This window comes from Ictalurus furcatus, chromosome 28 (assembly GCF_023375685.1).
Source record: "Ictalurus furcatus strain D&B chromosome 28, Billie_1.0, whole genome shotgun sequence".
Lineage (NCBI taxonomy): Eukaryota > Metazoa > Chordata > Actinopteri > Siluriformes > Ictaluridae > Ictalurus > Ictalurus furcatus.
Window position 1 is genome coordinate 8679061 of NC_071282.1, and position 26413 is coordinate 8705473.

The 26413-nt window shown below is 39.3% G+C and overlaps 1 protein-coding gene across 3 annotated transcripts in view; it reads left to right on the forward strand.

Moving 5' to 3' along the window:
- The window catches only part of coro1cb (coronin, actin binding protein, 1Cb), a 68654-nt gene that overhangs the window by 17348 nt on the left and 24893 nt on the right, over positions 1-26413 (forward strand). For all 3 annotated transcript variants that reach the window (XM_053617564.1, XM_053617565.1, XM_053617566.1), the window contains 2 exons: positions 15209-15331; positions 15459-15588. In XM_053617564.1, the coding sequence (XP_053473539.1) occupies positions 15209-15331; positions 15459-15588 (253 nt within the window). The remainder of the gene's footprint in view (positions 1-15208; positions 15332-15458; positions 15589-26413) is intronic.

The following is a 26413-nucleotide window of genomic DNA, read 5'->3' on the forward strand; positions in this document are numbered from 1 at the left end:
ATTTATTTATTTATTTATTTATTTATTATTGCCCTATATAATATATAATATAATATTATATAATATTAGGGATGCACCGAATGTTCAGCGGCCGAAAATAAGTGAAAAGGCCGAATAAGTTTGACCGAACGATGACGTGTTTGATGATGCGACCAAATAGCCTAGCAACCAGAGTGAGATGCGCAAATGTCACGACCTCCACTTCCAGCAGCCCGCTCAGAGATGAGAGGGTGCGCGCGTGCATGAGTGCTCAGCGAGCGCATGCTCTTCGGATGTTGACAACTGTGACATTGTTTACTCTGGACACGTGCGTTTGTTTTGTTTCTGTTCCGGAGTATTCTGTCACGTCGCGAGACGTAAGGGAGTAGAGTACGGAAGCAGGTAAAGACGTATTTATGTAAGGGCAGGCAGACAAATCCAAATCGTAATCCAAAAAACGTAAAGACAGGCAAAGGGTCGGGCGATCGGCAAACAGGCATAAACGGGGCAAAGCAGGAATCGAAGTCACAGAAAACAGGGTCAAAACAAGAAATATGAACTAGTACTATGGACTGGGAGCGGAAAACCAGCGGAGACTAAATGAACTAATCTATAGTTTAAACTAACTAAATTTATCAAGGGACATAGCTTTAACAATGTATCTAACTATATTATATCTACTCTAATACTCCGCTAGGTGTACAGGGATGCGAGCGGTATATATCCCCAATATAATCAGCCGTATATAACCGAATATAACCATTTTTTGCACTCTTGTCAATGCACTTTTTGTTGTAGGCTACAGAGTGTTTCATTCTTTCAGCAGTCAGTTATAGGCCTAACAGGCTATTCAAGGGGGGCTCAAAGATGACCACATAAAAATATTTTTATTTTACTAATTTATTCATTTAAAGTTATATTGTGCCATATTGGTAGCCTATGCCTGCTGGAATGAAAAAAAAATGTCCAGTGTTAAATAAATATTTTGAAACTGTAGTTTTTGTAATTGATTTTTTCTTTGAAAAGCAAGATAAAATAGTAAAAAGCACATTTTGACTATTTAATTTATGCAATGGTGAAAAAAATGGCAAAATAAATGGAAAATACACAAAAAAACGTATTCGGCTTTCAGCCAAGTTTTTCATCATGTTCAGTTTCGGCTTAAATTTTCAATTCGGTGCATCCCTAATAAATAAATAAATTTCTCTCTCTCTCTCTCTCTCTCTCTCTCTCTCTCTCTATATATATATATATATATATATATATATATATATATATATATATATATATATATATATATATATATATATATATATATATATATATATATATATAATTACACACATATTTAATATTATTAGAGATGTGATAAAGGCAATTTTTCACGATAGTTTAGAAACAGCCGATGATCAGGAGCGATTCTATCCTGTCAATCAAAAGAGGGCGGGAAAACACATCGATTTTGTGCTGTGTGTAAAGATGATGTCTCTTATGTGGAATGACAACAAAACTGCAGTTTGTAAGCTCTTTACTGCTTAAATTTTACAACGAACGCTGCACCATGAAGTAGGAGTTTCGGCATCGAGTCTAATTTTTTTTTTCTCGCACTGAATTAAATCACCAGTACATCGTTGAAAGATTTAAATGAAGATGAGTTGACAAAAAGTATATATTGCACAGGAAAATATATTTGTAGAGTACTATTTCATATCCAGTTAATGTTAATATATAAAAAAGTTTATATTATATATTACCAGTTTGATGTTCAGTGATAAAGTAGAAATGCTTTTGTTTGTGGTGAGTGAATGTGAGCCTAACAGGAGGTGTTTTAGAATTCAGTCAATTACTTCTGTTAATATGAATTAATTTAATTAAATTAAACATTCAGTAAGTTAAGAAATCTTACTTTTATCTTCAGAATTTAGTTAATGTGTTAATGTTAACTTGAGTTTATGAGACCAGTTACTGTGAAACAACTTGTTGAAATGGAGAGGATAAAGTTTTTTTATTTGCATTTCTTTAAGAATTATGGAATTAATTATTATTAAATTAAAAGAAGGCATAAAAGGCAGAACTGTCGATATCGGCTGATATCATTCTGAATAACCGGTTATTGTTATTAGCCGAGAAATTTAGTATCGGTGCGCCTCTAAAATATATAATATATATATATAGTGGCAAGAAAAAGTATGTGAACCTTTTGGAATTTCATGGTTTTATGAATAAATTTGTGATAAAATGTGATCTGATCTTCATCTAAGTCAAGGGTATTGACAAATATAATGTGTCTAAAATAATAACACAAAAAAAATTCTGATCTTTCATGTCTTTATTGAGAACAACCAAAAAAAACCTCATAGTGCTTGTGGAAAAAGTATGTGAACCCTTGAGTTAATGACCTCAAAAAAGCTAATTGGAGTCAGGTTTTAGCACACCTGGAGTCTCATTAAGAAAATGAGTTTGGAGGTGTGGACTACAGCTACTTTGACTGGTAAAAACCCCGCAAACTTTTGGAGTTTGCTCTGCACAAGAAGCACACGCTTATGTGAGCCATGCCTCGCCAAAAAGAGCTTTCAGAGGATCTACGATCAAGAATTGTTGATTTACATAAAGCTGGCAAGGCTTACAAAGTGATTTTCAAAGACTTTAGAAATTCACCAGTCTACATTTAGGCAAACATTCTACAAATGGAGACACTTTGGCACTGTTGCTACTCTACCAAGAAGTGGGTGCCCAGTCAAAATGACACCAACGAAGACATGAATGAGGTAAAGAAACAACCCCGAATGACGGCCAAAGATTTGAAGGCATCACTGGAACTAGCTAACATCTCTGTTCATGAGTCTACAATACGTAAAACATTGAACAAGCAGGGTATCTATGGCAGGACACCACAAAGGAAGTCACTGCTTACTAAAAAGAACATTGCTGCACGCCTGAAGTTTGCAAAAGAGCACATTGACACTCCACAGCAGTATTGGCAAAATGTTTTGTGGACTGATGAAACTAAGATTGAACTATTTGGAAAAACCACACAGCACTACATCTGGCATAGAAAGGGCATGGCATATCATCATGAAAGCATCATCCCAACCGTAAAGTATGGTGGAGGAAACATCATTATTTGAGCCTGCTTTGCTGCATCAGAGCCTGACCAGCTTGCAATCATTGAGGGGAAGATGAATTCCCAAGTATATCAGACAACTCTTCAGGATAATGTGAGAATGTCTGTACGTCAGCTGAAACTGTGTAGAAGTTGGGTGATGCAACAGGACAATGACCCAAAACACCGGAGCAAGTCCACAACAGAATGGCTTCAGAAAAACAAAATCCGCCTTTTGGAGTGGCCAAGTCAGAGCCCAGACCTCAACACAATAGAACTGCTATGGAATGACTTGAAAAGAGCCATACACATGAGACATCCAAAGAATATGACAGAGCTAAAGCAGTTCTGCCAGGAAGAATGGGCTAAAATTCCTCCTGAACGATGTGCAGGTCTGATCCACAGCTACTGGAAGCGCCTGGTTGAGGTTATTGCTGCCGGGGGGGTCAACCAGTTATTAATTCTAAGGGTTCACTTACTTTTTCCACTGCCATTTTGAATGTTGAATGAGTGTGTTCAATAAAGACATGAGGGATCAGAATTTTTGTGTTATTATTTTATGCACATTATATTTGTCAATACCCTTGACTTAGATGAAGATCAGATCACATTTTATGACAAATTTATTCATAAAACCATGAAATTCCAAAAGGTTCACATACTTTTTCTTGCCTGTGTGTGTGTGTGTGTGTGTGTGTGTGTGTGTGTGTGTGTGTATGTATGTGTGTGTGTGTGTGTGTGTGTGTGTGTATATATATATATATATATATATATATATATATATATATATATATATATATATATATATATATATATATATATATATATTAATTACAGTATCTCACAAAAGAGAGTACATCCCTCACATTTTTGTAAATATTTCATTATATTTTTTCATGTGACAACACGGAAGAAATGACACTTTGCTACATTGTAAAGTAGTGAGTGTACAGCTTGTGTAAATTTGCTGTCCCCTCAAAATAACTCGACACACAGCCATTAATGTCTAAACCGCTGGCAACATAAGTGAGTACACCCCTAAGTGAAAATGTCCAAATTAGCCATTTTCCCTCCCCGGTGTCATGTGACTTGTTAGTGTTAAAAGGTCTCAGGTGTGAATGGGGAGCAGGTGTGTTAAATTTGATGTCATCGCTCTCACACTCCCTCATACTGGTCACTGGAAGTTCAACATGGCACCTCATGGCAAAGAACTCTCTGAGGATCTGAAAAAAAGAATTGTTGCTCTACATGAAGATGGCCTAGGCTATAAGAAGATTGCCAAGACCCTGACACTTAGCTGCAGCATGGTGGCCAAGACCATACAGCGGTTTAACAGGACAGGTTCCACTCAGAACAGGCCTCGTCATGGTCGACCAAAGAAGTCGAGTGCTCATGCTCAGCGTCATATCCATTGGTTGTCTTTGGGAAGTAGACGTATGAGTGCTTCCAGCATTGTTGCAGAGGTTGAGGGGATGGGGGGTCAGCCTGTCAGTGCTCAGACCATATGCCACACACTGCATCAAATTGGTCTGCATAGCTGTCATCCCAGAAGGAAGCCTCTTCTAAAGATGATGCACAAGAAAGCCCGAAAACAGTTTGCTGAAGACAAGCAGACTAAGGACATGTATTACTGAAATCATGTCCTGTGGTCTGATGAGACCAAGGTAAACTATTTGGTTCAGATGGTGTCAAGCGTGTGTGGTGGCAACCAGGTGAGGAGTACAAAGACAAGTGTGTCTTGCCTACAGTCAAGCATGGTGGTGGGAGTGTCATGGTCTGGGGCTGCATGAGTGCTCCTGGCACTGGGGAGGAGTTCACTGAGGGAACCATGAATGCCAACATGTACTGTGACATACTGAAGCAGAGCATGATCAGTATGCAGTATTCCAGCATATTAAAGACTCCAAACACACCCCTAAGACGACCACTGCCTTGCTAAAAAAGCTGAGGGTGAAGGTGATGGACTGGCCAAGCATGTCTCCAGACCTAAACCCTATTGAGCATCTGTGGGGCATCCTCAAACAGAACGTGGAGGAGGACCAGTAGTAGAACGACTGCAAAGAATAAAACTTACATTTTTGTATTTAAAATGTTGGGTGGTCTGACATAAAGGGGATGCAAAATTATGCAAAATTCACTAGAAGCACAAGAAGCTTTCACACCTCAAACATCGGATGGTCAGGTAGAGCTGAACTCTCATAGAGCAACTGTTCGGTGGGGATAAAGATGCAGAGGTGGAAAGTAAAAGTAATAATATTAATAATTACTCAAGTACGAGTAATAAAGTATACGATGAGAAGACTACTTAAGTTACTAGTTACTTCGGATGTGATTAAAATCAAGGGAAAATCCTGAATTTCAGACTACACTGAGAACTCTGTGTGCGTGTCGTGAGTGAGTGAGTCTGTCTGTCTGTCTGTCTGTCTCTGTGTCCTGACACTTTCGCTTTTTCCCCCTCTCCAGGACTCTAAAAATGTGAGTGGTTGTTGTGTCAGATTCGCGACCTCATTATGCGTCATTTAAACTAATTATTAAAACTACATATATTCATTAATATTTAAGAGTAACTGAGGAACGGCACAGAATGTAGCGAAGTAAAAGTACATTTCTGCAAGTAAAATTTAACTTGAGTAAGAGTACAAGCATGGAATATTAAATGTATTTTTTTTTTTTTTTCAAAAAGTTACTTTAGTAAATGTAACTTACTAAATGTAGTGCATTACCACCCACCTCTGATTATCCATGAAACCTTGTGAATATGCTTTCTGTAACAGCACATTTGATAAATGTTGCCTCGTTTAAATTAATACATAAAATGTTTGAATATTTGGTTTCATTATTTAACATTTAAAATATATGTTAAAATGATGTTTGATGTATGGAAAAATTTGTTAATGTAACTCAATTCAATCACGTGGTACGAATTTGAATTAAGTAACTTCAATGAGGTTTTTTCAGTGTGAACTTTTGTGTTCACTTTAAACCAGTTTTTAAATAGTAAAACTTTTAATCTAAGAAAAGAACGAAAGTTTCCACTGGCAAGAAAGGAAAAGATGGAATTCATTCAATGTTACTTTCCAGAACTTTCTACAGTTAAATTTTATTTATTTATTTATTTATTTATTTATTTAAAAAAAAGGCTCATTTAAAAAACACTAAACTGAGCTGAGATTCGAACCCCGGTCACTGGAGTATTAAACTTGCATCTTACCACTGCACCATGAAGGGGCGAAGGCCTTGAGGTTAGCTACAGTGTTTTGGAACGGCACCACCTAGTGGTCATGAGTTATGAAAAAAAGGACATTTTTGCTTATAACTTCTGAACAGTTTGTCATAAAATCATCAAATTTGTCTCATTAGAGTCAGTGGGCCATACAGAGTCCAACGAATAAATACAACAATGTATTTTACAATCAACTTGGTGTATTGTTATGAAACTTGGTATGTGTCTTTGGCATGAAGCTCTGAAAAGTTTCAGGACAGTGCCACCTTGTGGTCAAATATTATAATGCTATTTCTATATATGCTAATAGCTATTGACTCCTTTTGCCTACTGTTATGAGACTGGTCTTGATAGTTGCTGTGGTTCATGCTGAGAAAAATTATACCAATTATGTCATGGTCAAGCAAACTTCCTGTCCGCTATTTTTTAAATGTTTTGAAAGCCTACTTTTTTGAACTCCTCCTGGAACGTTTGTCTGAATTGCACGAAAATTGGCCTGCATCATCTAGATTCACTCACGACAAAAAGTTATTCACAGAATTTTGATAAACCATATGCAACAAAGTCTTATACAAACAGTACCGTGAGATGTCAAATCTGCAGCCTAGCCATAGCGAACAAGCTCATTTTGATCTTCCATGGGGACACAGATGTGTAAGTTAAGGAATTAAAACAAAACTGAAAACATTTTACCTCACAAACGGTCACAAATCCCATGACTGGTTCTTCCTCAGACATGTGTATAGTCCTTGATGACTTTTAAACAAGACGCTGTTTTTCTGTGGATTCAAAAGCCTATGTACCCCAGAATGAAAGCTGGGACAGATCACAAATTATGTTGCATACAATGTTCTGGTCTCATCCTGCTAACCCGAGATCACTGTATGCAACATAATACAAGATCGTAAGTTAGAATTCCTAGATTTTAAATTCAATTCAATTTTATTTGTATAGCGCTTTTTACAATAGACATTGTCTCAAAGCAGCTTTACAGAAATATCAACATGGTATACAGATATTAAAGGTGTAAATTTATCCCAACTGAGCAAGCCACTGAGTGGCGACGGTGGCAAGGAAAAACTCCCTAAGATGTTTTAAGAGGAAGAAACCTTGAGAGGAACCCGACTCAGAAGGGAACCCATCCTCATCTGGGTAACAACAGTTAGTGTGAAAAAGTTCATTATGGATTTATATGAAGTCTGTATGGCCTTAGGAGCAGCTGTAGTCCCAGCAGTCTGGAATTAGAGAAGATTTGAGCTCCATCCAGAGGCAGAAAGGATCTGGATCTCTAGTATCTCCATAAATTCGCGTGGGGCTCGGCGAAAGGAGAGAGGGAGAAAAAAGATTATTATGACTGCAACGTAGTAGAACAGAATCTAGTCAGGGTAGGCTTGAGTAAACAAATACGTTTTAAGCCTAGACTTAAACACTGAGACTGTGTCTGAGTCCAGAACACTAATAGGAAGACTGTTCCATAACTGTGGGGCTCTATAAGAGAAAGCTCTTCCCCCTGCTGTAGCCTTCACTATTCGAGGTACCGTCAAATAGCCTGCATCTTTTGATCTAAGTAGGCGTGGCGGATCATATAAAACCAAAAGGTCGCTTAGATATTGTGGCGCGAGACCATTTAGTGCTTTATAGGCTAATAAAAGTATTTTATAGTTAATGCGAGATTTTACTGGGAGCCAATGCAGTATTGATAATATCGGTGTGATATGGTCGTATCTTCTAGTTCTAGTTAGGACTCTAGCAGCTGCATTCTGGACTAACTGGAGCTTATTTATATTCCTACTGGAACATCCAGACAGTAAGGCATTACAGTAATCTAATCTAGAGGTGACGAATGCATGAACTAGTATTTCCGCATCATGTAGTGACAATATGTTTCTTATTTTAGAAATATTTCTGAGATGAAAGAAAGCTATCCTAGTAATATTATCTACATGAGCATCAAATGATAGGCTGGAGTCAATAATCACTCCAAGGTCTTTAACTGCTGTACATGATGAAACAGAAAGACCATCCAGAGTAACCATGTGATCAGAAAGATTACTTCTAGCTACACGTGGGCCTAATAAAAGTATTTCTGTTTTATCAGAATTAAGTAGAAGGAAGTTAGTTAACATTCATTAAAATTCATTAAAATTCATATGTGCTGTATTTAATTGTCCACGATTAATGTAATATGATCAATAAAATCATGTAATGGTAAAAAAAATACGTCTTTTGTCATGCAAGCTTGTATCATTTACATTTATAGATATACAAGGAGACTGACAAGCAAAACAAAACAGACATAAATCTTTATTATTCAAATAATATCCTATTCTTTGACTTAAAGTGATTGTTCACCCAAAAATGAAAAACTCTCGTCAATTACTCACCCTCATGTTTTTTCACAGTGTAGACAGTTGCTTCTTAGATTGTTTTGACATGTTTTTTGAACATATACAAAAATAATGGCATATAAACCTTGTGGTTGTGGTAAAAACAGTAGTTGCAAACAGGAGATCTCATGCATTTCATTAGTAACACCCAGTGGCTAATTACTCTCATAATAATTTTTCCCCCACACTACTCGCGCGTTGCTTGTGCTGCTCCCTAGCTGCTCCGGACTGAGGCTGGCTCTCTTTTTGCAAGCTATGTTACTTGCAGCAGAGAACAGATGCTCAGATGGTGTTGAGGTGCTTGGGATACACAAGTAGGATTTAGCTAATTTTGCCAAGCTGGGATATTTATCTTTACTATCTCTCCACCAATCCAAAGGATTTTCTTCCTTGGCTAGGGGCTTCTCAACAAAGTAAGCCATGACTTTAAAGCAGCATTAACCACCAACTGCAAGGTGTGGCCAGTGCAGCGTACACTGGTCCACCCATGTTTCTCCTCCAGTAATTTTGCAGCAGCCATGATGTTAGCACCATTGTTATGTACAATGGCACAGATTTTCTCAGGAGGGATTTTAAACTTGACTGCTACTTCTTCCAACCACTCTGCAATGTTGGTTGAGGTATGTCTGTCTTCGAGTGGCATGGTGGTAAGACAGACAGACGTCATCTTCCCGTCATTCCCAATGTAATGGCATGTGATGCCAAGGTAAGTTTCAGTGGCAACACTTGTCCATATAGCAATAGTTAAGGACATTCTGTTGTCAGTGGTGTTTATAGCACTCTTAATTTTTTGGAGTGCCTCCTGGTACTTCCTCTCCATCAATTTTGTGAAGTGGGTCCTTGAGGGAAGAATGTATCCTGGGTTGAGTATGCCTATCATTTTTTTTTAATCCTTCATCTTCCACCATTGACATTGGCCGCATGTCAGTTACCAGCATATTGAGAATAGCATCTGTTACAATGGTGGCTTTTTGAGGAGTGCATGGGGGATTTCTCCTCTGAACAAATTCACTCATTGAGAGCTGTTTCTTTCTGAAATAAAAAAAAAAAAAAACAGCAATTGAGTATGCATGAAGCAATTTATATGTAAATTAATATTTTCATTGTTTATAATGATAATTGCTGATGTCAAGTTCACAACCATGATTAATATAAAAAATCTAAATAATATATAATTAATACAACATTTTAACCATTTTTGTTAAATTTCTTTTACACACATGCTGTACTTCAGATGTGACAATATAAACCAAAAATACATGAAATATATAATTCATTCATCTAATTTATATAACATAGTAGAGCTGCAGTAGATCGCATTTGAAAAACATAAAAGTTAACTGTAGAAGACGCGTTATAAAAAGAGAACGGAATGGAGAAACGCAGCAAACTATCAGGCTTGCTTAAAAGGACAGGAACAATTATGCACAAATGCATAAGCATTCAATGAAAACCACTACCATGACTAAAAAATCTTTTACTGCTGCTGTTATCAATTGCCTTTAGATTTAGTGCTTGACTTTGTTCACACCATTTTAATTTAACTTGTTTCTGTGGTAGCGCTCTTTTAATCCATCAATATGCTGCGCAACCTGATGCTTGAGACAAATACATCTAGTGTGACTGTCCTGAAGTTAGTAAACAAAGCTGTTTATACAATAGTATGGAATTAAACTAGACTATACCATTTTCACATGTTCATATAATGTGGATATACTCAGGTTTTTTCTTACCGTGCTGTTGTTTCACGTTCGTCCGTGACACCAACGTATTTTCGTTTCATGTGTTCGTGCATCACTGTGGTACTCCCGTGCCACACAAGCTCAGCTTTGCATAGCATGCAAGTCACCATCTTTGCTCCCATGCCTTAGATGATTTGGGACGCACACTTTTTTTTTTGCCGCTGGGTTATCTGTTTTCTCTGCCATTTCACGTGTGTTTGCGCCTGTGTATTCATGAAAGTGACGTCATATGTAAACGCCCCCCCGTGACGTCAGCAGACCAACTAATTGATAATGACATTCGTTGCCGACGATTTTCATAATCGATTATTATCGATTTTATCGATTAGTTGTTGCAGCCCTAGAATTTAGTTAATGTGCTAATGTTAATTTGAGTAATGTGTTTTCTGTTTATGAGACCAGTTACTGTAAAACAACTTGATGAAATGGAGAGAATAAAGTTTTTATTTGCATTTCCTTCAGAATTGTGGAATTAATTAGTATTAATTTATAAGAAGGCATAAAAGGCAGAACTATCGGTATCGGCCGATGTCACTCTGAATATTCGATTATCGGCTGAGAAATTTTGTATCGGTGCATTTTTATATATATGTGTGTGTGTGTGTGTGTGTGTGTGTGTATATGTCTATATATATATGTATATGTCTGTATATGTCTATATATGTATTCTTTTGTGGAAAAAGTAATATTCTTTCAGTTGCAAGATGTTTGAGGGTTTTCTTGCATATATATACATATAAAACCATGCATATATTAAGTCATCAAAGGAGCCAACTTAACAGGAGAAATAATATAAATAAGTTATTAAAAATGTTTTAAGTAACAGCCAACTTCACTGAGGTAACCTGTGGAATTGCAATGTCTTTATATGGTCAAAGAGGGGTTGCCACACTTTGAAAAATTTACCTGTGTACTCATGCAGTGTGTATTTTATCTTTTCTAATTTACTAAAATGGGGAACATCTCTGATCCAAGCTCCATGGGATGGGAAAGAGGATGACTTCCAATGAAGCAATATTAACTGACTAGCTAATATGTTTAAGAAGGCCACTGTAACCACTGGATCTGGTAGTACCCCACTGTATCTGGTAGTACCCCAAAGAGTGCAGTTGATGCGACTGGGTCAAAGGGCAGCTGAAGTACCTCTGATAATGCTTCAAGAATATTGGACCAATAGTTATGAAGAGATGGGTAAGACCAAAGCATATGATTCAATGAGGCAGGAGCTTGTCGGCACCTATCAGACACGGGGTCAATATCATGAAAAATATGAGAGAGGCTGAGTTTTGTCCATTGAGTGCGATGTATGATTTTGTATTGAATGAGACCATGTTTGGCACATACAGATGAAGAGTGGACCCGGAGGTTACAGGCTGAGAGGGAAATTGGGAGGTTGTGTCCCGGACAAAGCTACGAACCTGTGAAAAAAAATTATGAAAAAAATATTACTTTATGGGATACCAAATTTAACTGAAAGTTGCTGGAAGGATGCAAAGGTGCCATCAATATACAAATCATTAAATGATTTTATGCCATGATTAGACCACATGGAAAAAGCTCCATCTGCTAGAGAGTGATGGAAAGCATGATTTTTGACCATAGGAGCCTGCAATGAACAGGGTTGTAATCTAATGTTACGATTAAATTGGTTCCACATTTTGAGAGTCGTTTTGAGTAAAATATTTTTGCATAATTCTGAGCAGCCTGAGCAACTAGGGGTGTAAACCAAAGCAGCCAGTGAAGATGGCACAAAGGAAGATGCTTACAACCTCAACCAAGGTGGGGCATCATGCAAGCCATCTGCATGCAGCCAATACTGAAGTATGCGGAAGTTGGCCGCCCAGTAATAAAAGTTAAAATATCTGTGAGCTGCAGCATTTAGAGGGAATAATATATTCTTATTAAAGTTCAGCTTGTAGCCAGAGACAGGACCAAATGAGTTAAGAATAGAGAGCACAACGGGTATAGATATATCAGATCTGGAGACATAAAGAAGCAAGTCATCTGCGTAAAGTGATACCCTCTGCTCAATGCCGTCCCTGGTCACCCCTGTGATTTGAGGGTTAGATCAAAGTGCAATTGCAAGAGGCTCAATGGCAATGGCAAATAGCATAGGGGACATCGGGCATCCTTGTGTCTTGCCCCTAAAGAGAGGGAAGTAGCCTGAGTGGCTGTCATTTGTTCTGACAGATGCAAGTGGGGCGGTGGATAGTAAATTGACCCAAGTAATGAACCTTTCTCCAAAGACAAATTTCTCCGAAGTGCAAAAAAGATAGTCCCACTCCGTTAGCATTAGCACCTTAGTTAATATTTTATAGTCCACGTTAAGTAAGGAAATTGGATGGTAGGATCTGCAGGACAGGGGGTCTTTGTTCTTTTTTTTTTTTTTTTTAATATTAATGAGAGAGGCCTGTGACAAAGATTGTGGAATAGAGGTGGTATCCAATGTTTGGGTAAACATATTGAACAGGAGAGGGGCTATTTTAACCATAAACTTCCTATAAAATTTATAGGGAACCCCTCATTTCCAGGGCACTTGGAACACTGCATTGCACTTGCTGCCTGTGAAGTTTATAAACAGTATTAATAGGCGGGACAGTAAGAGTGCTGAAAAAAGAATCGACAATTGAAGGGCTAGCTGACTGGTCAGAAGTATAGAGAGAGGCATAAAAGCCCTTAAATTGATCATTAATTAGCTGAGGATTAGTTGTTAAACCCGTGGATGTTCGAATTTGGTCAATCTTATGGGTCGAGGATGTTTGGCGAAGTTGGTGGGAAACTAATTTACTTGCCTTATCCCCATACTCATAATGAGTATATCGTGATGTAAATAACATGTCTTCAACATGAACAGTAGACAAATTGTCAAACTCCACTTATGCAGAGAGACGATCCTTGTACACCATTGGGGAAGGTGAATTTGCATACATATTAGCGAACTGTAAAATTCGAATAATCAGCTCAGATAATCTCATTTTCCTCTGTTTCCTATCAAAACTAGTATAAGACATAATTTATCCCCTGATGTATGCCTTAAAAGTGTTCAAGAAAAGAGACGGGAAGACATCAGGTATCTCATTAGTGGCTATAAAAACAGAAATTTGAGCAGTCAGAAATGAGACAAATTTGTCATCAGACAGCAATCGTGTGTTGAAACACCAAGATGTACTGAATTTAGGTCCTCCACCTTCTGTTAAATCTAAGAACAGAGGGGCATGGTCTGTTATGACAATAGAACTGCGAGAACATGAGCAGATGGAGGGTATGAGTCTACTGTCTAGGAAAAAATAATCAATATGGGTGTCAGTGTGGTGGACAGGGGAGAAAAATGTGTACTCCCTGCCTGTGGGATTAAAAAAAAAACGCCAGGAGTCTATAACGGAGGATTCTTGAAGAAAAGTTTTGATAACATTAGATTTAGATGGATTGCTAGGTTTACTGGAGGAACGGTCCAAGGGACCCATCAAAAAATTAAAATCCCCCCAAGGACAAAGTGTGAGGACATATCTGGACGCTTAAAAAAAAAAGTGTGAGAAAAGTTGTCATCCCAGTTTGGTACACATACGTTGGGTAGAATCATCTTAGTATTGTGAATGCTTCCAGTGACGATAATATATCTACCATTAGCATCAGAAATTACGTTGGAGAAAATAAAATGTACTGATTTATGTATTAGAATAGCAGCGCCTCTGGCTTTGCTTTGAAAGGCAGAATGATACAGTTGACCAACCCATCCCCTCTGCAACCTAGAGTGGTCCGAAACCTTCAAATGATTCTCTTGCAATCTGATCTCCCAAGTGCTGGAGATGATGTACTCCTACGCTTTATTGGATGGTTTAGACCTTTACAGTTCCAACTACAAAACATGTGTACTTTCAGCTAACTGCCCCTTTAGGTTAGGTTGTTGAGTCATCCTTTGAAAAAAAATAAAAAGCAAGTGTAGCCCTTTAAGTAGCATTAGAAGACCAAGTATAACACATGACAATGAACAAGAACAAAATAAACTAATGAACTTTCTCCCACCCACTGAAGCGTCTTACCAAAAAAGGCGTGCACTTATGCAAGTCCCTGAGTAATTCCTAAAAGACATAAAAGACCACCAGGTCTTTTATGTCTTTTAGGAAATATTCAACAAACTGTCGCCACCTTGGTTCCGAAGGAGCACAATTTGTGACCTACAGTGTCTCTAAAAGAGGCCAGGTGAAAAATAATTAAGTAAATAAAAACAATTATAATATTTAAAAAAAAAAAAATGATAAAAAATAAATAAATACAAAATAATAATATAAAAAATACAAATTAACACAAATAAATAAATAAATAAAGATAAGTAACTAAATAATAAATAGTAATAGTAAATAAACCTTCTCCCTGAACATACACAGAGGGTGATTATTGAAAAACTAAATGAATCCTATTTGAACCATGTATTGAAAAGGTTCATTCAACACAGGCTTACCAATATTGGTTTTAAAAGGATATATTGGTTAAAGTTTGAATGTCAGTGTCAGTATTGTCGGTCCCATTACTCTGTATTGGAAGAGGCGGCCCTTCACTCCTGCTCTATGGATTATTCAAGTTTGTTTCTGCCTGCCTGTTACCTGACCTCTGGTATGAACTGTGACTATGATTATTGACTTCCCTCAATAAACATAACCCAGATCTTAAGCACTTACATCCTGCTTTGTCTCATCTATGCACGTTACATGTTATTTTCTCTGTTGAAGTTTTACTCTGCTTGCTGGAATATAATTTTCCTCGCTTTCTTCTGCAGACAGGTCGTATCGATAAGGCCTACCCAACTGTCTGCGGTCACACAGGCCCTGTGCTGGACATCGACTGGTGCCCTCACAATGATCACATCATTGCCAGCGGGTCTGAAGATTGTACTATAATGGTATGATTTTTAAAACATAGTTGAGTGTAAAATGAACACAGAACAAAGCTCTGTTAGCATAATCCAGGCTGTACAGAGTAAACAGAGTTAATGTGCTGCATTGCACTCCTTATTATCATCCCCCCAGGTATGGCAGATCCCAGAGAACGGACTGACTACTCCACAATCAGAGCCCGTTGTGGTGTTAGAGGGACACTCCAAGCGGGTTGGCATCGTGACATGGCACCCCACAGTCCGTAATGTCCTCCTCAGTGCTGGTAAGCACCCTGCTGGACAGACTTAACTAAACATAAAGTTTTATTTACAGGTAGTTTAGTTGGTAAACTCGAAAGGTTTTTGGAAAGTGGGTTAAGAAATGTTAGTACAAAGGATAGGGACTAATAGTTTCAGCATACGGTGCCTTCTGAAAGCCCCTTGGTGTTTTTCTTGGTGTTTTGTTGCATTACAACCTGCAATTAAAAAATTATTTTTATTTGGATTTTATGTAATGGACTTAATAAAATAGTCAAAATTGTTGTAGTGGAATGAAAAAAATACCTTGTTTTGGAGAAAAAATTTAAACTGAAAAGTTGTGAGTGCATATGTATTCACCCCTTTACACCCCCTAAAAAGATCTGGTCCAACCAGTTAACTACAGAAGTCACATAATCACATGCAGTCAAAGTGTCACATGATCTGTCACATGTCAGTATAAATACACTTGTTCTGAAAAGCTCCTGAGTCTATGCAAGCAACATGAAGACCAAGGAGTGCTCCAAACAGAGTAGAGACAAAGTTGTGTAGAAGTATAGATCAGGGTTGGGTTATAAAAAAAAAAAAAAAAAATCCCAAACTTTGAACATACAACAGAGTTATAATGTTATAATGAAATCCACAAAATGGAAAAAAAATATGGCACCACTACAAACCTGACGAGAGAAGACGTTTCAGAAGTCTCAGACTGCAAGCTTGGCATTAATCAGAGATTCAACAAAGACACCAAAGATAACACTGACTACGTTTACCTGGACAGCAATAATCTAATTATTGACCTTAATCTAAGTAAGGTAATAATGTGATTAAAGTGTTTACATGAGTCGCTTTTAGAATACTCCTGTCATGTACCCGTTTTACGTGTTATTGACCATAATTAGATTAAGAGCCCGCGTCATTACGTCACCGCGCCACGCCGTCCAACGTCCCTCCAGAATTTCACGTATCAACATACAGTTCGTTTTTGTTATGGTACCATATACAATTTTGGGTGTTTTTATTTAAATTTTTTACGAACGCTTCAAGTGCGGTTAATTATTAGTCATGCTATACGTGCAAATAGACGACTGCTTGAAGCCGTGGGCTGCATCTCAAATCGCATACTTACCTACTGTATAGTAGCCGAGGTGCATGTATTTTTCCCCACTACAGGCCTATAGTAGGCAAGTATGCAGTTTGGGACACAGCCGAACTCTCTTGTTCGCCGTAAAACGTAAAACTGCCGTGTGTCGTGTCCTGTCGCAAAAAGCGGTGAAAACGCTCACACGACGTTCATAATGTGATTAAGGTGTTTATATGTCTATAATGCACGTCCATAATACGATTAAAACAGGAGTAATCCACCTGTCTTAATTCGATTAGAGCTTAATAAGATTATGACCATAATTAGATTAAGGTTGCTGTTTACATGGTAGTTTCTTAATCAAATTATGGTCTTAATTAGATTAAGAGTGGATTATTGTTGTCCATGTAAACGCAGTCACTGAAGGAGCTGCAAACATCCACAACAGAGATGGGTGTAGTTATCAGTAGTACCACTTTAAGCCATATATTCCAGAGAGCAGGGCTTTATGGAAGGGTGGCTAGAAAAAAAGCCATTGCTTAAAGAAAAAAAAACATTAAAAACACATTTGGCCAAACAGCATGTGGCAGACTCCCTAAACACATGGAAGAAGGTTCCGATGGTCAGATGAGATTAAAATTAAAATGAACTTTCTGGCCATTATGGCGAATGCTGTGTGTTGCAGACCCAACACACACCTCGAGAACACCTTTTCCACAGTGATGCATTGTAATGGCAGCATCATGCTGTGGGGATGCTTTTCATCAGTAGGGACTGGATGAATGGCTGCTAGCAGTCTTCTAGCAGGTTCAGGCTGCTAGAGATTTGAGACTGGGATGGAGGTTCACTTTCCAGCAGGACAATGACTAGCTACACTATTTAAAGAGAAATATTTAAATGTATTGGAATGGCCTACTCAAAGCCCAGACCTCATTCCAGTTGAGAATCTGTGGTTTGATTGCTGGACACCAACACAACCCATCTAAGTTGAAGGAGCTGGAGCAGTTTTGCCTTGAAGAATAGGCAAAAATCCCAGTGGCTAGATGTGCCAAGCTAATAGAGACATACCCAAAGAGACTTGCAGCTGTATTGCAGCAAAATGTGGCTATACAAAGTATTGAAAAGCTGTCCTTCCTGATTTCATAAATTTTCACCCCTGTAGGGTTAAAACCTGGAATTGTTAACTCATCGACAACTTTAATGGGACACCTGTACTTAATGTGCTTACTCATGGGGTTCTCAAATTTTAAAATCTGAAATCTTACCCCCGCATGGTGGCTTAGTGGTTAGCACGTTTGCCTCACACCTACAGGGTCCGGGGTTCGATTCCCGCCTGGGCCATGTGTGTGCGGAGTTTGCATGTTCTCCCCGTGCTGCGGGGTTTTTGTACCCGGGGTACTCCCGGGTACAAAGATATGCATGGTAGGCTGATTGGCGTGTCTGTAGTGTATGAATGGGTGTGTGATTGATTGATTGTGCCCTGCGATGGACTGGCACCCTGTCCAGGGTGTACCCTGCCTTGTGCCCGATGCTCCCTGGGATTGGCTCCAGGTTCCCCCGTGACCCTGAAGAAGGAGTAAGCGGTAGAAGATGGGTGGATGGATGGAAATCTTACCCCAGCAATTTAAAAACAAAGGAAAAAACATGTTAATTTACATGTAAATTTATCCATTAAAAATGTACATTTATTAAATACACCACAGAAAAAAATGTGTATATAATTAAAGAATACAAAATTCATATTCAAATACTAAGGTCAGCTTTCATGCCACATATGATGCCTAAAGCCTGACTAAAAGATTTAAGGAATGTGATTTTTATGCAAGTATGAGCCTAACTGCTGTGCTTGAACCTTTTCTAGGATCTTACAGATTAAAGGGAGGTTCCTATAGTTAGACTGCCTAAAGCTGCAGTGCTGAACAAAACTCAATTATTGAGCAAGTACATAAAAAAAATCTGTGTTCAAAACTGTATCCTTACCTTACCCTGATTCGTAATGAAAAGCTTATAATAAGGATTTATAAATTGAGCTGTCTGGTCAGATTCCGCTGGAAATGTCAGTTGACGTCATTCATGACATCATTGTCTTTGCGTGTTTACGTCACATTCGTAAACAGAAAGAATAAGAGCTGACTACTATATTGCAGTGTGTGGGGGCTGGTGAAGTTTGTAGCTTGCTTTTGCAACAGTTGTTTAGAATTTAAAATTGTCATCAAGATGGCTGCTTTTAATCTGGATAGTTCTAAACGCCATCATCATTGACATCTGGGGAATCAGCTGTTGTCAAAACCAAGAAGCCTCAAACTGTGGAGAGCCTGCAGTCAAAGCAACAGAGACCATGCTAAAACGAGAATAAACAGCATGGCTTCTGAGAGGTGAGGAAAACGCTGAAATCTGAAATAATGCTGCAGAGATGGCTTTTTTTTTCTGTTGAACAGGTAAGTCATTTCAGTGTCTCAATAGGTAGATAGCTAACATTAGCACACTTGTTTGCTTGATTCAGCTAGGTTTCGAGTTTCTTATTTTATTTGTTTGTATGTTTGTTTTGTTATGGTCAGTGTTGTAAATTGCACTTATTTTCTGCTAGCTATGAGAGAGAGCAACTCACCCCTACTCCAAAAAAAAAAAACGTATCCCCCACCACCTCCGTTGTCAAGTATTGGAGCTAATATACAACACACACAAATACCTGGCTGCGTCCAAAATTGCGTATTACCCTACTGCACAGTAGGCAAAAAGTAGTATGCCAGAGGGGTGTAGTATGTCTGAATTAACAGTAGGCGAAAAATACCCGGATGTCGTACTGCTTCCGGTGAGATTTTGCTGTATGCAACTGATGGACACTACGCGAGTCACAAATCCCATAATGCAACGAGACTGGTGTGGATGAGTTTAAAAAAAAAAATCACTTAAGAGAGCACTTCTGCTATTTTTAAGTATTAAACCTTGGTTAAACAGGACTTGTTTAACAATACCCGAATAAATTGTTCACTTGAAGGTTTAAGCAAGGAAGCAGCTGTCACAGAATTTTAAACCTTTTTTGTGATCTCCATCATGCCTTAGCCAGCCAAGCTAACGGCAGTAAATTTACCTCAGCCTGTTAACAGTGCCCACATTAAATTGCTAATTCAGTTAACTTTCTTGATGTGCATTATGCCATTAATGCGGTTGCTTTAATCTGGTGGTCCCTTTAAGATTTTAGTGTTTATGATGATATCAAAGGTCACATGACAATGCCAACATGGCAGATGTAGTATGTCTATATGATGTAGTATGTCTGTGTGCAAAAGAGAGATGGACATTGCCCTTTGTGCTCCGAGTTTGGTTTATTATTGAAGTTCATGTTTTACGTTCAGCCGGTTCCCGTCTTCTCCTTGCCTGACTTTTATGTTTGTTACACTGGTGCTGAAACCTGGTAAGGAGAAGGAACATGCTTTCGAAGAGCTCTTGTCACTGTAGGTGGATCGCAACGTAGAGGAGGCGGTGGTGCTGGAGCGTTTGCCAAGGTGGATGGAGGAGTCGTTGCCATCTGCAACGACTCTGGGATGCAGAGGGCTGCCGTCTGCCTAAAGGGGAGGAGCGGTTGCTGTCTGCCAGGGGATGGAGAACCTGCTGCTGTCTGCTGGGGAAGCATAGATGTGGCTGCCATCCGCCAGAAAAGGGGAGGAGCCATAGCCGTCTGTTGGGGAAGCGGGGATGTGGCTGCCGTCTGCCGTAAAAAGGAAGGAGCCGCACCCACCTGCTCAGAAGTCCAGTGCCATTGTCGTTGGGGATCACTTCCCAGCTGGCTGAGAACCAAATGACAGCGTGTCTGGGACCAGAGTGGTTTTTCTCTCTCTCCTCTCTTTCACTCTGACTCTCTCTCCAGTTTGCTCCTTCTCTCTCCCCTCTTCCTCCTGGATGCCTTGCCACATATGACTTGTGTCCTTGGTGTTTAGGAAGTGACTGTGGATTCTTTCTGCGTAGTTACGCTTTGCCTCTCTTATAGCCTGGGACAGATTAGCCTTTGCTGTGCGGAGGACTGCCTTGCCATCATCCCTGAAGGCATTGTCTCAGGTTTTCAACAGCTGCACTTCAACAGTCATCCACAGTTTCTGGTTTGCATGTGTGGTGATGGTTTTGAAGGAAGTCATATCATCTATGCACTTGCTGATGTAGATAGTCAATGTTGCTGTGTATTCCTCCAAGTCTGTGGTGCCATATTGAGACATATTCTGTAAATCAAGTAACATTACAATGAAGTCCATTTCAATTCCAGTTTATAACACTACAAAATGTTGAAAAGGTCAAGGGAGGGAATACTTCTGCAAGGCACATCATGCATATAGACTAGGCCACCTCAGAATGTTTTTTTTTTTTCAGAAATCTGTTGACCTTAAATGTAGACTCGTTTTGGCTTGTGGGATATTATTTTGCTGCTTATCCCAAACAAATTCCATTTTGCCCATATTTTCTCCTTTTTCTCATGACATGAACTGAAATTCCTTGGCTGACTGTGGATCTTTTGTGACTTCCTGAATAAGCTGTTTCTGAGCCTTTGAAGACATTTTCCTAGACTGACCATATCCGGGAATGTCCTAATTGTTCCAGTTGTTTTCCATTTGGCTCTTACTGTGAGATGGGGGAGTCCTAGAACTTTAGAAATAGGTCTGTAATTCTTTCCTGATCTATAATTTAACAATTGTTTCCCTCTTTTCTGCTTTTTTTTTTAAATCATAGCATAAGTGACTTTTGTTAGTGGTGAACATTTTACTGTTACTCTGATTCATTAGATTTAACAGAGATGGCTGCAATTAAACCTGTCTGTGTTTACTCAACTGAATTTAACTTAATATTGTGATTTGGTTAATTAATGATATGGGTGTGAGTATCATTATTATTTAAATAAATAAAATTTAAAATGTAAAAATTTAAAGTGTAATCATTTCAAATGTAAACTCTTGGGTTCTCATTTGTCTACAGCACATATACATACGCACGGCTATATTATTAGAATACGAAGTTCTTCGTGTGTGAGGATGAGTATATATTTATGCACTCTCCTGACTATGTGTATGCAGGAACCCCTAGTGGTGTAATCATGAGTAAACTGATAAAGAGGAGTGCTCCTCATACTTATTGTCACTAATATCAGCATAATTGATTGTGTAATTAACGATTTCTTTGCTCACAAGATACTGACAGGTGACAAATGAAATGTCAAGTAAGACCATATAAAAGGCACATGCCACATACAGCTTTGGACAGTGGAACATGTTTTTAAGCAGCACAGGGAACTCTTTGCTGAGAGTGATGTATGGCTTATCAGTAATTTTTCAGTCGTTTGCCCAGAAACATTTTAATTGGTCTCTTTTCTAGGGTTTTAGCCAGACATTTCAAAGAGGAATTGTAGAGAGTTCTTTCATTTCTTTTCCAAATGTGAGCTGAATAAGGACATAACTTCATTTCGCTCATGTCATATCACAGCAAACCGGCGACTCCATTTCCCAGGATGCAACACGAACTACAAACATGGCTGAAAAGGACTACACTTCCCACACACACACGTTGACAGAATACTTCACCGTATATGGAAGCAGCAGGTACGCCAGCATGGCGTTAAGCGGTCGATGCCCATGGACGGCTCCTGGGTGATCAGCACCAAAAGCTCACCTATCTGACTGAGCAGGTCACTTGTCTTTCCCAAAGCAGACCGGTCTTCATGCTGACTCATACCCCATTTCCTCCAATACCAGCACCGGAGAAGTATGCCAGGGATCCTGCACGATGCAAGGGTTTTCTCCTGCAATGGTCCTTGTTCATCACTAGCTATCCCGGCATGCCAGAGACATGTAAGGTCACCTACTTTATGCTGTTCTTAACCGGTAACACTCTCTCCTGGGCAACAGTGGTTTGGGAGCAAGGCGGTGAGCCCACCTCCTCTTATGAACAGTTTACTGGACTATTACGGTGCGTCTTCGATCACACTCCCAACAGGGCTCAGCGAGAAGGAGAGAGAGGCGATGTCGAAAGTTTTGCTGCTTTTACTGTGGAAAAGACAACCATCTCATCCGGCAGTGCCCTCTCAAGTCTCGTCGGGACACCGGGGAGAGGGGACTAGAGACCCCGCTCCCAAAGTCCATCGCAGTTACGGTTACTCTTTCACCAAGCCTTCATTCTGCCAGTTATGGTTGAACACTCAGGGGTGTCTTCTGTTCTCGCAGCACTGATCGACTCCAGAGCAGCGGGGAACTTCATCGATCAAGACACAGTGAACCAGTTCAAAATCCCCATTCGTCCCTTACTGCAACCAAGTAAGATTCAAGCCATTGATGGTGCTCCAATAGGAGGATGGATCATCTCGTTCTGCACAGAACACCTCTTCCTCCAGATCAGCGCACTCCATAAGGAAACCATTGTTCTCAACGTCACTGTTTCTGCCAGACATCCCATCATCCTAGGTCTCCCATGGTTGGGATCCTCGTATTTCATGGACCAACAGACAAATCACTCACTGGTCTCCTTACTGCCATGCACACTGTCTTCAAGCATCAGTTATCATGCTAGCAGCCACAACAGTGGAAAGTCTCAACCAACTCGCTCTAGTTCACATTCCACCTGAGTTATATGACCTCGTTGAGGTATTTAGAAAGGAGAAAGCAAGCGTACTACCACCACAAGACCCACATGACTGTGCAATTGAGCTGCTGCCCAGAACCAACCCACCACATGGATGGGTGTATCCACTCTCACAGACGGAACAGCGAGCCATGGAGGAATATATTCAGGAGGTACTCCAACAAGGGTACATCAGACCCTCTACACCCCCCGCTTCTGCTGGTTTATTTTTTGTGGAGAAGAAGCGAGGCAGCCTCAGGCCATGCATAGATTACCGGGTCCTCAACCAATGCTCTGTCAAGTACCACTATCCTGTCACTTGTGCCTGCAGCCCTCGAACAATTAAGGTCAGCAACCATCTTCACAAATATGGACCTTCGTAGTGCTTACAACCTGGTCCATATCCAGAAGGAAGATGAGTGGAAAACGGCCTTCAGTACCACCTCGGGCCACTATAAGCACCTGATCATGCCATATGGGCTCTCTAGTGCCCCCTCAGTGTTCCAATGTCTCATTAACGACGTCCTAAGAGACCTGCTGCAGTGTCATCACCTACACTGATGACATTTTGATCTACTCCGAATCCCCTGAGGAACATGTCCTCCATGTATGTCAGGTCTTGCAAAGACTCCTGCAGCAGCAGCTCTATGTAAAAGCAAAGAAGTGTGAGTTCTATCAGCAGACCATATCATTCTTGGGCTATATCATCAGCCCTGAGGGGAGTCACCATGGACCAAGGCAAGGTGCAGGCGGTGGTGGAGCGACCCACTCCATGTGACTCCATTTCCCAGGATGCACCACCAACTACAAACATGGTGGAAGAAACACTTCACACACCCACACACGTTCACCTTCTCCAGAGTTCTAATAACACACACGTGTTACCAATCTCACACACACTCACTCCACAGTATATAGAGACTCTTAGAACACAATGTCATTGCGAAGTATACGCTCAGTTGTTATTGTCTCTGTTGTTACCAAGCCTTTACTAAGTGTTGATATTGACTTTATTTACTCCATTGACCTCGATTCTCTGCCTTACCTGTTTTGACCTGTTTGCCTGATTGTATGACCCTTGCCTGTTTAACGTGGATTTTTGCATTACCCTTTGGACTTGTTTTTGGAATAAACTACCTAATTTGCACTTGCTTTTGTCTGCGCCTCCTTTACGTGACGGCTCATGTTGCAATACATTACATTTCCAAACACAACAGTGGGGAAAAAAACAATAATGAGAGATTTTCTCATCACAGCTTGTCTAAATGTAATTAGCTCAATAGAATCCACCCCTGCAACCATAAAATCAAAAAATTATTTTGAAAATATTTATTAGACAAACTAGAACTAAGAGGCCCAAACCTGTTCCAGCATGACAATACCCCTTTGCAGAAAATTGGGTCCATGAAAACATTGTTTGCCAAGATTTGAGTGAAAAGTATTCTAGAAGCCTACACAAAGCCCTGACCTCAACCCCAGTGAACACATCAGCCCAACATCAGTGCCTGGCCTTACTAATGCTCTTGTGGCTGGATGGGCAAATCCCCATAGCCACATTCCAAAGTCTAGTAGAAAGCCTTCCCAGAAAAGTGGAGGTTAATACTTTTATTATTTTTTTTATCCAAATCCATTCAGGCCCTTGGGTCCAAAAATAAAAGAGCAAACACAAAAGTGTAGATATGCATGTGCATTAACAAAAGATCAAAAGGTTAAAAAATAGACAATTTTTCATAGCCTTCTTCGCTCATATTTACCAAGGGTGCCAATATTGGTGGAGGGCAACCAACTTTATCAATGGTAGTATTGAGTCATCATGTTAAGATATTTACTTATTATTTAACTAAGACATAATTTAGGTGTAATTTAGAGAATAACTTTTTGTTTAATGACACAGTAAATTGTATAATTTTGCCTACAGATGGGGAAATGGGCCTCCACAAATGTAACATGTGCTCTGGACATTTGAATTTGTGCACACTTTCACCATTTCCAGCGTGACTTAATGGCTTAGTAAATCACAGTGTGAATGCTAAATTAATTGATTAGCATAACTGCCTCCTTGGCGGCTGGTGGTTAATAAAATGGAGGACGCTTAACTGTCTGTTATGGACTTTATACAGTCATGGGAAAAAGAAAGTACATCCACCTTCAATTCTGTTTTATTTATCTGAACAGAATTTCTATTTTTATTGTGTGGTCCTCACCAACTTCTATAAACAAACAAATATCCTCAGGTGACACAAAAACACAACGGATTTCAATATGTAGTCATTTTTTCCCAAAAAATAAACTAACGTTCAGAATCCAGGTGGGAAAAAATAAGTACACCCTATAATTCAGTAACATGTAGCACCACCTTTAGCAACAATAATTTGAATTAAATATTCTCTGTGTTTCAGTTCATTCATTTATGCACTGCTCTCTTAAGATCCCTCCACAGCATCTCAGTAGGGTCGAGGTCTGGACTTTGACTTGGTCATTCCAACACATTGATGCAGGGTTCATACATGGTGCTTGAAGTGCTTGAATTTGGCTTTTTGAGCTTTATTTTTTGATAGAACACAAATACAATCCTTTCACTTAAAATATGACTCCCTGCTGCAGCCTCTCCCCCTCCTCCCACTATTCACTCACTCATTTTGACAAAGACAGCTCTGGACAGCTTTCAGAGACTTTTTTTTCTTTCTTTCTTTCTTTTTTTTTTTTCCAAAAAAAGAACCTACTGACAAATCTAGTGACTTTTTGGGCTGCTTTCTGTAGAAGAGTCCTGTACTGCCAGAGTACTGCCAGTACTGTCCCACAAGCGCGAGGTCCTATATGGGATAGGCTCCAGGTTTCCCGTGACCCTGAAAAGGAATAAGCGGTAGAAGATGGATGGATGGATGGATAACTCATATTAACATTAACTGGATATGAAACATACTACTCTATAAATATATGTTTTCTGTGATATATATATAATTTTAGCAGTGCAGAGCTTACAAACTGCAGTTTTGTCGTCATTCCACACGAGAGACATCATCTTTACACACAGCATGAAATCAGTGTGTTTTCCTGCCCTCTTTTGATTGACAGGATATAATTGGCCCTGATTATCGGATGGTTTTAAACAATCGCCGATAGCTTGAAAAATTGCCTTTATTGGCCGATGCATTGGTGCATCTCTACTT